Genomic DNA, 18,535 nt, shown 5'->3' with positions numbered 1-18,535 from the left:
AGTTGCTGTTTAATGGGTACGGAGTTTTAGTTTTGCAAGATGAAAAATTTCTGGGGATTGTTGCACAAATATACTTAATACTACTTAACTATATACTTAAAAATCGTTAAGATGGTAAATTTTATGTTATGCATATTTTACCACAAATAAAAATTGTAATATAAATTAGAAATAATCTTATGGTGGGATGTAAGATGGATTACAGTAGAAAGAGATATGGCCTGGGGAAATTTAACTGGACCCAGGAAGGATGAAACTACACAGAGCTTACCAGTAGGATAGACTCTTATGCAGGAGGAATTCCTCCATCCTAAAAGCCCAGCAAAAGTAGAAAGAGGAAGATAAACAAATAGCTTAATATTCATATTAACCTTTATTTAGTCCTCTATGTTATTTTATCATATCTATTCTTTTTGATGTTATTTTTCACTATATCAACTGTTGCTACCATGATCCTTAAGATACCTATTGGTTAAAAAATTGGTTATATTCTCTAGAAGAAAAACAGCTATTCATTTGTTATGGGAAGATTTAAAATGGTACATTACACTCAGTACCAATAAAATATCGCACTAAAAGGCAGAATCATTTCTGTGCTAATTCTTTTGATGAGTTAATAATTGTATTATATAGAGCAACTGCTCAATCATTAAAGTAGCGAAACTTATTTCAAAGTTACTTAATGATAAGTAGTTATCTATAAAATTCAATGCTAGATTATTTGATAATGTGTGAAAGCAAGTTCGTGTTTATTTTATTACTTATACTAATCTTTTTTTTTTTTTTAAAGATTTTATTTATTTATTTCAGAGAGAGAGAGAATGAGAGATAGAAAGCACGAGAGGGAAGAGGGTCAGAGGGAGAAGCAGACTCCCTGCTGAGCAGGGAGCCCGATGTGGGACTCGATCCCGGGACTCCAGGATCATGACCTGAGCCGAAGGCAGTCGCTTAACCAACTGAGCCACCCAGGCGCCCTACTTATACTAATCTTAAGAAGAAAAAGTATTTCCGGTATTTCTAGCACTTCCTATATAACACAGCAATTGAGCACACACATTTAGTTTACTCCTTCCTGAAATCCCACTAAAAACAGTTAAAGGGGATTTTTAAAAAAATTATATATATATATTTTAAAGATTTCATTTATTTGATAGAGAGAGCGAGAGCAGGAAAACAAGCAGGGGGAGTGGAAGAGGGAGAAGCAGGCTTCCCACTAAGCAGGGAGCCTGATGCGGGGCTTGATCCCAGGACCCTGCTGAGATCATGACCTGAGGCGAAGGCAGATGCTTAATGATTGAGCCACCCAGGCGCCCCTTAAAGGGGATTTTTGAAAAACTTAATGGACTTTTTCTTTTAGCAGTATTAGGTTTACATAAAAAAACTGAGTAAGAAGTACAGAGAACTCCCAAACACCCTTCCCTGCCTCTCCACAATACACCCTATTATTAACATCTTGCATTAGTGTGGTCCATTTGTTACAGCTGATGAGCCAGCCAATATTGATATAATATTATTTACTAAAATCCCAGTTCACTCTTTGTGTTGTATATTCTGAGTTTTGACAAATGTATGCCATATATCTACCATTACTGTATTCTACAGAAGCATAATTTCACTGCTCTAAAAATCCCCTGTGCTCCACCTATTGATTCCTCCATCACTCAGGCCCTGGCCCTGACTCCTGGCAACTACTAATCATTTTACTGTCTCCATGGAATCATATAGTATGTCACTTTCTCAGACTGGCTTCTTTCACTTAGCAACATACATTTAAAGTTCCTCCATGTCTTTTGTGGCTTGGGAGCTCATTTCTTTTTCTTTTTTTTATAAAAAGATCTACCATTTATTATTTTTTTAATTTAAATTGAATTAATTAACCTATAATGTATTATTGGTTTATTTGACAGAGAGATTGACAGCAAGAGAGGGAACACAAGCAGGGAGAGTGTGAGAAGGAGAAGCATGCTTCCCGCCGAGCAGTAAGCCCGCACGGGGCTTGATCCCAGGACCCTGAGCTGAAGGCAGATGCTTAACGACTGAGCCACCCAGGCACCCCATGTATTATTGGTTTAAGAGGTCAGGTCTGTGATTCATCCATCTTACATAATACCCAGTGGTCATTACAAAACATACCCTCCCCAATGTCCATCACCCATTTACCTCATCCTTCCACCCCCTCCCCTCCAGCAACCCTCAGTTTGTTTCCTATGAGTAAGAGTCTCTTATGGTTTGTCTCCCTCTCTGGTTTTGTCTTGTTTCATTTTTTCCTCTCTTCCCCTATGATCCTCTGCCTTGTTTCTTAAATTCCACATATCAGTAAGATCATATGATAATTGTCTTTCACAGATTGACTTATTTCGCTTAGCATAATACCCTCTAGTTCCATCCACGTTGTTGTAAGTGGCAAGATTTCAGTTTTTCATGGCTGCATAATATTCCATTGTGTGTGTGTGTGTGTGTGTGTGTGTGTGTGTGTATACACACCACATCTTCTTCATCCATTCATCTGTCGATGCACACCTGGGCTCTTTCCATAGTTTGGCTATTGTGGACATTGCTGCTATAAACATGGGAGTGCAGGTGCCCCTTTGGATCACTACATTTGTATCTTTGGGGTAAATACACAGAGGTACAATTGCTGGGTCATAGGGTAGCTCTATTTTCAACTTTTTGAGGAGCCTCCATACTGTTCTCCAGAGCAGCTGCACCAGCTTGCATTCCCACCAACAGTGTAAGAGGGTTCGCCTTTCCCTGCATCCTCGCCAACATCTATTATTTCCTGACTTGTTAATTTTAGCCATTCTGATCAGCGTGAGGTGGTATCTCATTGTGGTTTTGATTTGTATTTCTATGATGCTGAGTGATGTTGAACACTTTTTCATGTGTCTGTTGGCCATCTGGATGTCTTCTTTGCATAAATGTCTGTTTCATGTCTTCTCCCATTTCTTGATTGGATTATTTGTTCTTTGGGTGTTGAGTTTGATAAGTTCTTTATAGATTTTGGATACTAGCCTTTTTTTTAAGATTTTATTTATTTGTGAGAGAGAGAATGAGAGACAGAGAGCATGAGAGGGAGGAGGGTCAGAGGGAGAAGCCGACTCCCTGCTGAGCAGGGAGCCCGATGCAGGACTCGATCCCAGGACTCCAGGATCATGACCTGAGTTGCTTAACCAACTGACCTACCCAGGCACCCTGGATACTAGCCTTTTATCTGATAGGTCACTTGCAAATTTTTCTCCCATTCTGTCGGTTGTCTTTTGGTTTTGTTGACTGTATCCTTTGCTGTGCAAAAGCTTTTTATCTTGATGAAGTCCCAATAGTTCATTTTTGCCTTTGCTTCCCTTGCCTTTGGAGACGTGTCTAGCCAAGAAGTTGCTGCAGTTGAGGTCACAGAGGTTGCTGCCTGTGTTCTCCTCGAGGATTTTGATGGATTTCTGTCTCACATTTACATCTTTCAACCATTTTGAGTCTTTTTTTGTGTATGGTGTAAGGAAATGGTCCCGGTCCAGTTTCATTCTTCTGCATGTGGCTGTCCAATTTTCCCAACACCATTTGTTTAAGAGACTTTTTTCCATTGGACAGTCTTTTCCTGCTTTGTCAAAGATTAGTTGACCATAGAGTTGAGAGTCCATTTCTGGGTTCTCTATTCTGTTCCATTGATCTATGTGTCTGTTTTTGTGCTAGTACCAAACTGTCTTGATGATGACAGCTTTGTAATAGAGCTTGAAGTCTGGAATTGTGATGCCACCAGCTTTGCTTTGCTTTTTCAACGTTCTTCTGGCTATTCGGGGTCTTTTCTGGTTCCATACAAATTTTAGGATTATTTGTTCCAGGTCTATGAAAAACTTTGATGGTATTTTGATAGGGATTGCATTGAATGTGTAGATTGCTCTAAGTAGCATAGACATTTTAACAATATTTGTTCTTCTAACCCATGAGCATGGAACGTTTTTCCATTTTTTTGTGTCTTCCTCAATTTCTTTCATGAGTATTCTATAGTTTACTGAGTGAGAGCTCATTTCTTTCTATTGCTGAATATTATTTCGTTGTCTGTATGTACCAGTTTTTTATCCATTCACCTACTGAAAGACTTCTTGGCTGCTTTCAAGTTTTGGCAATTATGAATAAAGCTTCTATAAATATTTGTGTGCAGGTCTTTGTGTGAAGGTAACTTTTTAACTCTTTATGGGTAAATACCAAGGAGCACAAGTGCTAGGTCATATGGTAAGACTATGTTTAGCTTTGTAAGAAACTGCCAAATTGTCTTCCAAAGTTGCTGTACCATTCTTCATTTCCACCAACAATGAATAAGAGTTCCTGTTGCTCTGCATTCCTCTACAGCATTTGGTGCTGTAGGTGTTTTGGATTTTGGCCATTCTAATATGCATAGAGTGGTATCTCATTGTTTTAATTTGCAATTCCCTAATGATATGTGATGTTGAGCACCTTTCATATTCTTATTTGCCATATGTATTTCTTCTTTGTTGAGGTGTCTGTTCAGATCTTTTACCCATTTTTAATTCAGTTGGTTTGTTATTGTTGAATTTTAAGAATTCTTTGTATATTTTGGATACCAGTCCTTTATCTGATAAGTATTTTACAAAGATTTTTCTCCCAGCTGTAGCTTGTCTTTTCATTCTCTTAACAGTGTGTGATGGTTAATTTTATGTGTCAACTGAAATGGGCTAAGGGATGCCTAGATACCTGGCAAAACAATATTTCTGGGTATGTCTGTGAGGGTTTTTCTGGAAGAAATTAGCATTATCAAAAGACAATAAAGAAAATGGCCTTTGCCAATTTGAGTGGGCATCATCCAATCTGCTCAGGGTATGAATATAACAAAAAAGTGGAAGAAGGGTGAATCTGCTCTTTGCTTCAATTGGGCTATCCATCTTCTCCTGCTCTTGCACACTAGCACTCTTGGTTCTTGGGCCTTTGAACTCAGACTATATTATACCACTGGCTTTCCTGGTTCTCCAGCTTACAGAGGGCAGATCATGGGATTGGCCTTCATAATGGCATAAGCCAATTCCTATAATCTATCTCTCTATCCATCCACCCATCCAACCATTCATCCATCTATCCATCCATCTATCCTACTGGTTCTGTTTTCCTGGAGACCCTGTTATACAGTGTCTTTTACAGAGCAGTTTTTTATTTTCTTGAAGTTCAACTTTTTTTATCATTTTTTTCTTTTATGTATTGTGCTTTTGGTGTTGTATCTAAGAAGTCATCAGCAAACTTTAAAGGGGATTGGTTGATTGATTTGATTTTTTAAAAAATATTTTATTCATTTATTTGTCAGAGAGAGAGAGAGAGAGAGCACAAGCGGGGGGCGGGGCATGGCAGGCAGAGGGAGAAGCAGGCTCCCTGCTGAGCAAGGAGCCTGATGCGGGACTCAATCCCAGGACCCTGGGATCATGACCTGAGCCAAAGGCAGAGGATTAACCAACTGAGCCACCCAGGCATCCCTTGATTGATTTGATTCTAAATAATCTCTACCCCCAATGTGGGGCTCAAACTTATAACCCCGAGGTCAAGAGTCACATGCTCTACCAACTGGCCCAGAAGCCAGGTGCCCCTAAAGAGGACTTTCAAGAAGCATAATCTTACAAGAGAGAACACGAGAAAAGCAACTACAACAAAATTTTGGAAGGCGGCAAGCAGACAGGGGAGTTAAATGACTTAGCAGACCTAAGAAAAGTGGGGAGTAAAATCCCAGTCAATCCATGTTGCAGAATCCTGAAGAGGATGGGGAATTGGAGGCACCAGTTACCTCTGGGAGTGGGAGTAAAGCACACAGCTAAAATAAAGAAGCTGGCTGCAAGTCTGTTCCAGCATTCCCCACGCCCAGCAGCCAGTGACTGCCCCACCCTCAACCCAGACAAAGATTCATATCCACCCTCATCCCACTAAACTGAGTAGAAGAGCCAGTGATAGCCCTAATTCAGTCCCTATATCAGGCTAGTTGTTTGGGCGTATTTATTTCCACCTGGTTGCTTTGGCACTGTAACCAGCTTAACATCCTTTAAACACATGCTAAAAAGTTTAGTCGCAAAACCATGAGAAATTTCTTTCACTCCTCCTACTGACCTACTTAGTACTAAAGATAGGTATCTGTTCATCCTTCCCTAGGCACAAAACGTTCCACCTTCTGAAAAAGCCTTTACACTTCATACTGTTTCTGGGACAGTCTCTCAGACTCCTCTGACACAGTCTAAACTCTGAAAATTTTGATGTCAAGGATCCTAGTTATTAATAACTAGAAGAATGGAAAATAAATCTGTTACAAAATAAAACTAAACCTGATTAAACAGATACTGGGACCATTAAGCTGGAAAAAGATGAAAACTGACAGTAAATTAGTTCACAAGGCAGGAGCACCAATTTTTCATGAAAAGAGAAATTTAACTGTTTCTTAAGAAGGGATTGTGAAATAGAAAACTAACTAACAAGAAATTGAAATGAAACTCCAAAACAGAACTGATGATTCTAGGATCCAGAAGACTTTGCCTTTGGAGAAGGAGCCCTAAAACTTTGATAAAGGGGACAAAGTATTTCAGAAAGTCTACTGCTGTTCTAAAAGAAAAATTCAAATGGAAACTCCGCTAATAAAAATTTAAAGGCAGTCTGCTAGTAATTGTTTGGGCTCACAGGAAAGAGGAAGAGACAGCTACAGTGTGAAGAGTTTTGGCCTCTAATCAAACCACTGAGGATTTCCTGAGAAATGCAAGTACATTTTGATCAGATGAATCAAATCAATGTTTAGGTACACTGGAACACAGGATTCTGTAAGTTTAGCCTGTTTATTTCTTCTTTTAGTAGTCTTTGACACAACTTATATATTTAATTTAATAATAATCATACTGTTTTATATGCCATAAAGCCAAAATTTACCTTTTACATGGAAAATAGCTAATGTGAAGATGACCAAGACTTCGTGAACCAGTTCAAGCTAACAGCTAATATTTTTGGAAAGCAGCATTTAAGAACACTGTGTCACTACTAAACTCCACACTGCCCACAGTGCTGTTTGGGAGGGAATGAGCTCATGTTCCCTGGACTTCATCATTATTTACTTAGCCTCCACTTCCCACAATGAACTGCTTAGAACCATCAGAAGCCCCTAGTGAGGTCTTGAGAATTCAAGCTGGAGGAATAGAACAAACTTCTTCCTCCTCTTCACTTACTCATGCTGATGGTCAGCACTTTTTTTCAGCTCTAGACACTGAAACTAAATCAAAGTAGTAAAACAGAAAAAAAAAGAAGTTTCCCTCTCATGTCAAGTAAATTTTTGGGTTAGCAAGTGAAACCTTGATATCAAGATGAAGGATGACTCACAAAGAGATTCTACTATACACCACAGGAATAGTTAATATTAAAAAGACTGACACCACCAATGTTGGTGAGGATGTAGAACAACGCAATCCCTCATACAATGCTGGTGTATTTAATTTATTAATAACAGTATTCATTTAAATGGCACAATCATTTTGGAAAAAAGACTAGCATTTAAAAAAACTAAACTTTTATTTAAAGATTTATTTATTTATTTGAGAGCGAGCCAGGGCAGGGGGAGAGGGAAAGAGAGAATCTCCAGCAGAGTCCTGCTGAGCAAGGAGCCCGACACGGGGCTCAATCCCATGACCCTGACATCATGACCTGGGCCAAAATCAAGAGCTGGATGCTCAACCCACTGGGCCACCCAGGCACCCCAGAAAATTAAACTATTTGACCCAGCAATTCCACACCTAAGAATTTACCAAAGAAAAATGAAAATGTATGCCTACAAACGGTTGTACAAAAATATTCATAGTAACTATTGATATTAACTCTAAACTGGAAATAGCTCCCATCAATGGGAAAACAGATAACAAAACTGTGACATATAACACGATATCATTCAACAATAAAAGAGAAAAAAACTAAGGATATATGCAACAAGATAAATGAATCTCAAAAACCTTATGCGAGTAAAAGAATTCTACCACAAAAGAGTACATATGATTGCATTTATACAAAATTTCAGAACAGCTAAAACTAATCTATAGTAGAAAGTCAGAAGAGTAGTAACCTTTGAAGGTGGGAGAGGGAACTGAGTGAGAAAGGGCACAAGAAAACTTTCCAGGGTGATGGTAATATACTACGGCTCAGGTTACATAATTGTATGCATTTGTCAAAGTTTATGATTTGTGCATTTTATTTTATGTAAATATTTTCTCAAAAGAAAAAAACCATAATGAAACACTGAACTCTACTTATTTATATGCATACTTAAGTATTTAGAGGGAAATATATTAAAGCCTGCAATTCAGTTTGAAAAGTATCAAGAAAAATTAAAATGGAATGAAGGCTGGATAGATGGGTCAATCTGTGCTAAAGCAAGTAAAATAAAATATTCATGGTAGAATCTAGGTGGGGGGAAAATGAGTATTGAACATAGAATTCTCTGGCCCTGCTTTATGTTGGAAGATTTTTCACAATAAAATATTAGGAAAAAAGTAAAGAATGTTGGGAAACCACATGCCTACCAAGGGCTTAAAGAACAGAGTAAGTATTTTCCACATTAGAGAACATGTAGGCCTATTTCTTGTCCTGGGTTTTACAAGAGACTATGTTGAAGATTAAAATTTTCAAATAGAAATATGGTCAGTTATATAAAACTGCAACTTGATAAACGTTTTGCTCACAGATGTCCTAACAAAACTTATTTTTACTGTTCCTATGATGGACTGTTTTTTTTCATGGCTTTAAATGTTGCAGCTGTGTTACTTGTCATGACATTTTCCTGAGACAGAGCTGAGATAAATTTAAGGATCAAAGAGCGCCAAGTGATTTTATAGATATTATCTTATTTATCCTTGAAGTAGTTCTAAAAGACTCTAGTTGAGCAAGCACTATTATGTCCATTTTACAGACGGAGAAAACAGGACAGAGAAATTAAGGGATTTATTTAAAGTCATAGGACACAAATGGCACCTATAATAATAGTATACTGAAAGCTTACTATGTCAATTTTACTATAATCCTTTTATTTAATCTGCACATAAGCTTTCATTTTATACAGCAGGAAACCAAGGCTTACAGAAAACAAATAGGTTGGCCAAAGTGACAAATTCCATCATACTAACTTCTATCTAATTAGCTAATGGGTTCTGAACATTTTTTCTACTATGACATATAGGATAGATGTTCACAATCCTGTGGACATAACTGAAGTTATGCATAATTTTGCCAGGTACTGGTAATTCTACTGCTTCCCTTTTTCTCCAGAAAGCACAATGGAATACAAGTAAGAGTGATAGAGAAATAACCTTGAATCTCTACCGATTTATATTTTACAAAAAGCAAATTATCTACAAAGTTTAGTATTTCAGGTAAAATGAGAAACAAATTACTTTGCAGTATTAAGACTGAGAATCTGCAATAGTCTGAATCTTCTAAGACTTTTCCTTGTATAGTAAGTATATCATGTTCCGGGAGACTGATGCCACGCCGTCTATGGTATTTTGTTATAGCAGCCACAACAGACTAACACAAGAGATATCTATTCTCATTCTCAGAAATGATTTACGATGAAGAGACTTAGCCTGAAAATATTCCTCAGTCTGACAACCAGCTGACAAATTTAGTTGCTGTTTGTTCTTTATCACATTGTTTCTCTATTCTAGTTCCTTCTTTGTGGTCCCTACTACTTTTTTTAAGTCCATGATTAACCAAAGGCTCTACATAAATGTATCTCATTTGAAGAAAAAAAAATTAATTTTGATTCAAGAGGCAGAGGTGATTACTTTACAAATTAAATTCTTACTTTATGAAAAAAATAGAGCAATTCTTTAAAGACCCAAGTTATGTTGTATTTAGATATGATTTAATGTGCACACAATCTTTCACGAATAAATCTATATGTAACTTGAAACAATTTCTATAATATCTTGAACTTTTAAAAGAAAGCAAACAAAAACAATACAAATATATCAGAATATAATTTTTAAAATGTGTATACATAGTTGGCAGTTAAGACTTCTTTAAGCTACTCTTTCTTAAGAACCTACTATGTTCTGTGCAAAGAACCTGGCTCTGTGCAAAGGGCTTCATATGTATTGTCTCGTTTAATCTGCACACTGAGTATTCTTTTTTTTTTTAATTTTTTAAAAAGACTTTATTTATTTATTTGACAGAGAGCGAGCACGCAAGAGAACACAAGCAGGGGGAATGGTAGAAGGAGAGGGAGAAGCAGGCTCCCTGACGAGCAAGGAGCCCAATGCGGGACTTAATCCCAGGACCCCGGGGTCATGCCCTGAGCTGAAGGCAGACACTTAACCAAATGAGCCACCCAGGCACCTGTCTTTCTTTTTTTTAAACAGATAAGGATATAGTGGTTTATGGAGGTGAAAGCATTTGCTTAGAGCCTTCTTTTCAGCAGGTCACCCTAATTAGGATTGTCTGATTTCCACAAGAAGGTCTATCTGATTGCAGAGCTCAACTCTTTCTAGTATACCACACAACATATTACAGAGTAGGATCTTTAATGTCCCTATGGCCTAAAATGCCAATGTTGGGGCACCTGGGTGGCTCAGTTGGTTAAGTGTCTGCCTTTGGCTTGGGAATGATTCCGGGGTCCCGGGATCAAGTCCCGCATCGGGCTCCCTGCTCAGCGGAGAGTCTGCTTCTCCCTCTGCTCCTCCCCCTGCTCATGCTCTCTCTCACTTTCTCTCTCTCTCAAAAAAATAAATAAATAAACTTTTTAAAAAATGTCCACAGTCACTCAACCTCTTGCTGTCTTCTTGTGATCCATCCCATCCTGACTGGACACCTGTCTGTGCATTCAGATCAGAAGAGACCATAAAAGTGAAAGTACATTATAAAAAGTCTGGCCCTTGCCTAGGTCTCTGGATAAGTTCATCTCTCTCTCTCCCTTTTTCCCCCTAATGTCTAGTCTAATTAGGTTTACCAGCACCATTTCATGCAATCACTGAAGACAAAGTCAGAGAACCCAACTGGTTATAGAACTATAAGGGACATAAGAAATTATTCAACCCAATTCTCTCTTTTTACAAATAAGGAAACTCAAGTCAAGATATGCCAACTTGGGGAGACGAACCATGAGAGACGATGGACTCTGAAAAACAAACTGAGGGTTCTAGAGGGGAGGAAAGTGGGGGGATGGGTTAGCCTGGTGATGGGTATTAAAGAGGGCACATTCTGCGTGGAGCACTGGGTGTTATGCACAAACAATGAATCATGGAACACTACATCAAGAACTAATGATGTAATGTATGGTGATTAACATAACAATAAAAAATTAAAAAAAGAGAGAGAGATGCCAACTTGCCAGGGTCACACTGCTAGTTGATGCAGCCATATCTATAATCAGATCTCTGACTCTATGTTATCTACAATATAAGGAGTTTCCATCTGAGGGGACATTTAAGATTTCTTTAATAATGTTTTTAAAATTATAAAGTAACTTCATAGTGAGAAAAGTACTAAAACTCCAGGAAAGTATAAAATGAACAGTAGAAGCCCCTTCTCTCCTTCTACCTTCTAATCTTATTTCACTCCCTGGGAGTAACCAGCATTAAATTTCTTGTGTGTTTGTCCCAAATTTTTCTGTATATGTATATGTACATATATTTGTGAAGAAATTTAAATATGGAACTCCAAAAATTATTCTTTCATCTCAGGCTGATGTTTTGCTCTGTATAATGTAGTCAACAGTCATATTATTAATAATATGCATAAGCAATATTACAACATGTCCCTAAGTTTGTAAAGCCTTAAGTTTGATATTCTCCTTAGGTACAGCTCACCTGTTTTCCAGATCCGGCATGCTTAGGTTTCTAGCAGCAAAGCACATTTTGAGAGGGATGACCTTCCTGTCCTTGGTGCTGTTCTGGTGTTTTGGAGAACCAGAGTCCTCACTGCCACTAAAGCTTGGTGACTGAGGAGATGCACCTTCCCATGGTAGATCTGATACTAATGATGGCTTCTTGATATATGGTGTTACTTCTCGGATGAACTTGACTACGAACAAAAATCAAAGAAGAAGGTTACTGTTTTCGCTTCCTGTGAAAAAAGACAACTGAAATACATACATACATGTAATATCTGCCAGGAAGTGAAAAAAGACACTAAGTTAAAGAGCCAGAACAGGGGCGCCTGGGTGGCTCAGTTGGTTGGGCGACTGCCTTCGGCTCAGGTCATGATCCTGGAGTCCCTGGATCGAGTCCCGCATCGGGCTCCCTGCTCAGCGAGGAGCCTGCTTCTCCCTCTAACCCTCTCCCCCATGTACTCTCTCTCTCTCTCATTCTCCCTCTCTCAAATAAATAAATAAATAAATCTTAAAAAAAAAAATAAAAAAATAAAGAGCCAGAACACAGAATCTTAGGATTGGAGGTATTTTAAGGCTACCTAATCCAAATGAAATACCACTACTGTATTCTAAAAAGTTTAACTTCTGCACTTTTGCATGTATTTTTCCTTCTGCTTAGGACTCCTCTCTCTCTATCTGCCTGGTCAACTCTACTTCAGAGTCACCTCCTTAGCAACCTTTCCCATTAACTCTCCAGGGTATTACTTAAACCTCTGTAACAACCTCTTAGCACCCTGGGTTGTAATCCTTTGCTAATACTTCCGTTCACCTGCTGGGTCTGAGTTCTTCGAGGGCAGAAAGTATGATGTATTCAGTCTTAGTATCCCACACCTAGGACAGTGTGTGCTCAATACATGTTTGCAGAAATGAGTAAAGAACAAATGGGGGCGTCTCGGTGGCTCATTTGGTTAAGCATCTGACTTCGGCTCAGGTCATGATCTCAGTGTCCTGGGATGGATCCCTGCATTGGGCTCCCTGCTCAGGAGGGAGCCTGCTTCTCCCTCTCCCTCTGCTCCTCCCCCTGCTCGTGCTTTCTCTCTCTCAAATAAATAAATATCTTTAAAAAATAAAAATTAAAAAAATTCCCCAAGATGTGAAAAAGAAAGAAACCAATGAACAATTAAATACTTGAATTATTTCCATAGTTGACCGGCCATGTGTGAATCTCCTGGTGACAGAATCAGTATCTCCTGAGACAAGGCCACTTAGCTTTAGACAGCTCAACATTCAGAAAATTCTTGAAACTTCCACCCACTGGTTTGCAGTCTACTGAAGCATACGGAAAGCACTCAACCTCTTTCACATGAGAACATTTCAATTATCTAAAAACTGAGATTATTTCTCTCTCTCTTCTCCCAACTAAGCTAAATATCTCTATTTCAATTCAATTCAGCTCAACCAATATTTTTAGCTACCTACCAACTGCCAGGAATTAGGCTACCCACTAAGAATACAGTAACAAATGAAGAAGCATGGACCCTGCCCAATCTAGTAAGGGAGACAGCTTTATAAACAGATCATTAAACAAATACAAAAATAAAGTGTATTCAAGGTAAGGTATTTTGATTAATGGTAGCCCTAAATTAAAACATAGCTTTTAGTATATGGCAAACTTTTTTCTTTTTAAGTTCAATTTTAAGACCCATAAAATAATTCTTTGACTTCAGTCATGACTGGCAACTGCTGTCATTTGAGGCATGGTGTTCTTGTTTCAAAAAACAGATAAACCGAGGATTATTAAAATTTCAAGTGGCATTAAAAATGTAAATAGTTGAATGCAGAATGTAGTCATCACTACCTCTGCTATCATGATATATTATATCAGTATTCTACTTCCCTCTCAAATTCTTTTTTTTTTTAAAGATTTTATTTATTTATTTGACAGAGAGAAAGAGCACAAGCAGGGGGAGCGACAGGCAGAGGGAGAGGGAGAAGCAGGCTCCCCGCGGAGCAGGGAGCCCAATGCGGGGCTCGATCCCAGGAACCCATGATCACAACCTAAGCCAAAGGCAGATGCTTAACCGACTGAGCCGCCCAGGTGCCTCTCCCTCTCAAATTCTACCGTGGTAGGTCATTAGAGTAGTATCATGGGAATTGAAAAACTAGAAAGATATAATTATTATCAATGCTTATCAATATCATAATAGTATTAATATTCTACAGCATTGGAAGCTTTACAAGCCGGGGTGCCTGGGTGGCTCAGTCGATTAAATGGCTAAGTTGTGATTTCTGCTCAGGTCATGATGTTTAACCAACTGAGCCACCCAGATGCCCCTAAAGGATTTTATAATAAAACATCCAGATTTCTTTTCTTTGTTTGTTTGTTTGTTTTGTTGGATAGGTTCTGTTATTAATAAGTTGGGAAATATTTTGCAGATTTACTCCCCATGAGTCATATTTACAAGATATTTTTGTTGAAACAGGAGCTATGTGCAGATTAAACTGTTTTCCCAAAACTTCTTCTTCCTCTCCAGTCAATGGTTTATTATCGATGAATATTATTTCCTGCAAGTGTTTATCTTGGATTTTCTTGTTCCTCTTCATCAGGTCATCATCTCTGTAATCTTTTCGGTGGCTCTGGTTTGAGAATTCTTCCTCTAAGAACCAAGGCTCCTCTCCTTGCTCCAACTTGAAGATTACGGCTGGTTTGAAAATGCAGTTCCCCACTGAGACTAGGTTGTTTTAGTTCTCCAGCATCACATCTCTATACAGGGTCCTCTGAATAGGACCCATTTGCTGCCACTCCTCTTGGGTGAATTCCACAGTCACGTCCTTGAACGACACTGATGCCTGAGATGTGTCCATTTTCTGCTGTTGTTGGGAGAGTACAGAGAACTGTGACGGATAAGCTTCTGCAAGCTGGTCCAGTTTCCACTGTCACAGTCTGTGATAGCTTCTGGATGTGGTGACATCACCAAGTCTGGCTCTTTCTGGACAAGGTAAATAAGAACTGCTTCTGGTGGAGCAAATTAGGACCCACTCCTTTCTGGGTTCTTCTGCATGTTCTGAAGCTCTGGTGAGGGTGGTTCCTGTTAGATGAGCTCTTCTTCCAGGTGGGACTCCTGTCCCCAGGGCTCCTCTCTTCCCTGTCACACAAGAGCTACTTTGTTCCAGACGTTGAGACTTAAGCCTGAGGGCAAAAGGGCCCTCTTTTTTTTTTTTTAAGATTTTATTTATTGGGAGCCTGGGTGGCTCAGTTGGTTAAGCAACTGCCTTCGGCTCAGGTCATGATCCTGGAGTCCCGGGATCGAGTCCCGCATCGGGCTCCCTGCTCAGCAGGGAGTCTGCTCCTCCCTCTGACTCTCCCCTCTCGCTCTCTCTATCTATCTCATTCTCTCTCTCAAAATAAATAAATCTTTTTTTTAAAAGATTTTATTTATTTATTTGACAGAGAGAGACACAGCGAAAGAGGGAACACAAGCGGGGGGGGTGGGAGAGGGAGAAGGCTTCCCGCGGAGCAGGGAGCCCGATGTGGGGCTAGATCCCAGGACCCTGGGATCATGACCTGAGACAAAGGCAGACACTTAGCCGACTGAGCCACCCTGGTGCCCCAAAACATCTAGATTTCTAGCAGCCCAATTCCCATCCCTGAAGGTAACCATTATATGGTCTTCCAGACATATGCTAGATATACTAAGCATATGTAAAAATAAACACACACATGTACATATGTATTCATACATACACTTCACATAATGGTAGTATATAATGCTTATTGCTCTGAACCTTGCTTTTTTTACTTAATAATACTGATAATAGTTTTTTATAAGCCCAGCATTCTGCAGCTCATTCTATAGCATGACGAGGTTATAGACCTTTTGCCTCAGATGGACCTGGTTCAAATACCAACTGTGTTTTCTATCTCAGAGTTACTTGACTGTTCTGAGGTCCTCACCTATAAAATTGAATTAACACTAAACAAGTAAAAGTAAAAGTTTCAGTAAAATAGTATGTGCCTTTCTTTTAAGTTTTTATTTATTTATTTAAGTAATCTCTACACCCAACATCACGATGCATGCCAGGTGTCCAACATGTCTTTTTTTTCCTTCCCTAAACTAAACAGTTAGAAAAGTTAAAAAATTTTAATAGCACTTAGTAGAAACTAGGTGAAATTATTGTCTTATAAGTTATTAAACAAGATCTGCTGAAATTAAGCATAATCCTAGACAATATAAAGTATTTTTTAAAATCCTAGAAAATATAATAATGCTAACGTCAGAATTTAGATATAGTTTATGTGTGTTTATATACGTGTGTGCCCTTTCTATGCAGTTATAATACATGCATTTCTAGGAGAAGGTAAAAGCTAGCTGCCTCAGGTCACCAAGGAGATTTTTTCATCCTAGAAAAATAAGCAAGACTGCAGCCAGTATATCCCTTGAATGGCTGACTCGGGCATTTCAATACATGCTTTAGTTCTGTGCTTTCAAGAGAGGATTAGATCACAAGAACTTCAGCAGAAATTCCTAAGTTTCCAGTCATGGCCAATGGCAGACTTGCTTTGTGAACATTTAAGGCAGTATACCAACTACTGGGCTACCAATCAGAGGAAATTAAAGGCATTCTAAATGACTACTCTTGAATATTATAGTAGTGTAAAAGGACCCTTCATGATCTACTCATTCCAATTTTAGTATATGTGCTGCCGAAGCGAGCACCTTCATGATCTACTCAGAAGTTCATTCAGTCACACGGTAGCATCACTGAACTGATGACTGCACATATATTTAAGACAGACACACATACACAGCCTATTTCATGGCCTTATGAAAGAGCAGCAGTTTCACTTGAATTGATGTCAATGATGCCCATACCCCAATTGAACTGGCCATCCATAATGGCTCAAGAACTGTGAATAGACATCTGTTTGTAATTTACCTGAGATTTGGGAGAGGTGGAAAGTTAACAGTGTTCTGTTCTAGTCCTATAATTAGACCTCTCCAGTTACCACAGTACTCTCACCTGGATACCTGGCTGGATTAGTAAAGACTCTACACCCCTACATGGCATTCAGTTCAACTCAGAACCCACAATATATTTCAGAATTATTTCATTTTTCCTGATAGTTGAAGATTATCCTCAAAATGTTTAATGAAACACTGATGTTTGCACTGTTTTAGGTACTTAGATGTTGAAGTTAATTTCCTTTCTTCCACGTACTGATCACTCTTATTAAAAATTAAAGAGTCTTCCCCTCACCCTAAGAGCATCACTATAACCCCTTTTCACAAGAGTGACAAAAACATATACATGTTCTGTTCACACATGTGGAAAGATGTCTGGAAGGATTTTCATAAAAATATCGATAGTGCTTATATGTAGGTGTAGGATCGCCTTCTTTTCTTTATACAGTTCTATATATTTGAAATTCTTATGAGTCCATATAACTTATACCCCCCAAAAAACACTTAAAAAATGAAGAAAACTTATTCTGAAACCTTGCTCAAACTTTTTTTTTTTTTTTTTTAAGATTTTACTTACTTATTTGAGAGAGAATGAGAGAGAAAGAGCATGAGAGGGGGTAGGGTCAGAGGGAGAAGCAGACTCCCCGCTGAGTGGGGAGCCCAATGCGGGACTTGATCCCAGGACTCCAGGATCATGACCTGAGCCGAAGGCCGTCGCCCAACCAACTGAGCCACCCAGGCACCCACTGTTCAAACTTTAAACATGGAACCACCTTAAACTGAAATCTTGTCGAGACTTCAAAAACTATAATGCACTGGATGGGATCCAAGATCCAACTGATTCTTACTGAATTCCATGCTCTAATGAACAGGTTTATAGGAGGTCCATGTATTTTAATGAGGTACCCTGGGATCCTGGTTTGGGGCATTAGGCAGCATCTGATTTTGAGCTGAATGTCTTTTTATGTGGCTTTTAAAAGATACTTCATAGTGCAAACATAACTTACAGCTGTAAACACAAGTGTTCTAGCAAATCAATCCCCTCCCCTTCCAAATATCGACCTTCCATATAATCATTATTTTCTCCTTTATCTCTAACACTTATCTTTTTCTTACCTAATCTGGTGGCCTATACTATGAGCTTAAGTGAAACTAATGGTCAGACAATGTGGGGAGAATGGTGCCATTATTTTCCCCAGCTTTTGCAAACAAATTTGTCTCTGGGTTATCCTGACTGTGAAAGAGCTGGCTTGTCATTTCACTCACAGATGAGTTATGGTGACATCACTGTTAAAGTATTCTCCCACGAGGTTTCTCCTCAACCTCATCCCAAGCTCCTCCTCCATCAGGAATCTGATAGATGGTCACCAGAAACATTAGGGAGGAATTACTTTACTTTCAGTAAAAAGCCTTTTACATTCTCAACTTGCAGGTGTCTTTCAGCTCAAGTATCCTGTCATTTGGGGTTTGAGGAAACTGCATAGTCTAGGGATTGTCGACATAAACCCTGAATGTATTCAGAGTGATTATGGTTTCACTATACCTTTCCTTCTTTTTTTAAGATTTATTTATTTATTTGAAAGAGAGAGAGAGAGAGCACGTGCATGCATGTTCTCGGAGGAGAGGAACAGAGGGAGCATCTCAAGCAGACTGTCCGCCAAGCCCGGAGCCTGAGGTGGGGCTTGATCCCAAGACCACAATCCAAGTGGGGCGCCCAACCGACTCTGCCACTCAGGTGTCCCTATACCTTTCCATT

The 18,535-nt window shown here is 38.9% G+C and overlaps 2 protein-coding genes across 2 annotated transcripts in view; both read right to left on the bottom strand.

Annotated features, from left to right (window-relative positions):
- Nucleotides 1–18,535, bottom strand: part of SNTB2 (syntrophin beta 2) — a 105,296-nt gene that overhangs the window by 44,568 nt on the left and 42,193 nt on the right. Inside the window, exon 2 of the mRNA XM_028095778.2 lies at nucleotides 11,814–12,027. Coding sequence (XP_027951579.1) covers nucleotides 11,814–12,027 — 214 coding nt within the window. The remainder of the gene's footprint in view (nucleotides 1–11,813; nucleotides 12,028–18,535) is intronic.
- Nucleotides 13,056–14,701, bottom strand: LOC114203773 (zinc finger protein 510-like). The gene is given in 2 exon segments (XM_088027939.1): nucleotides 13,056–13,144; nucleotides 14,278–14,701. Coding segments are annotated over 2 exon segments (492 nt in total). The 5' UTR covers nucleotides 14,681–14,701.

This window comes from Eumetopias jubatus, unplaced genomic scaffold (assembly GCF_037043125.1).
Source record: "Eumetopias jubatus isolate StellerSeaLion01/CBP00866 unplaced genomic scaffold, mEumJub1_p1.0 scaffold_10, whole genome shotgun sequence".
In the NCBI taxonomy this organism is placed as follows: Eukaryota; Metazoa; Chordata; class Mammalia; order Carnivora; family Otariidae; genus Eumetopias; species Eumetopias jubatus.
Note: the sequence above shows the minus strand (reverse complement) of the source record. Positions and strands in the feature narration are given on the sequence as shown.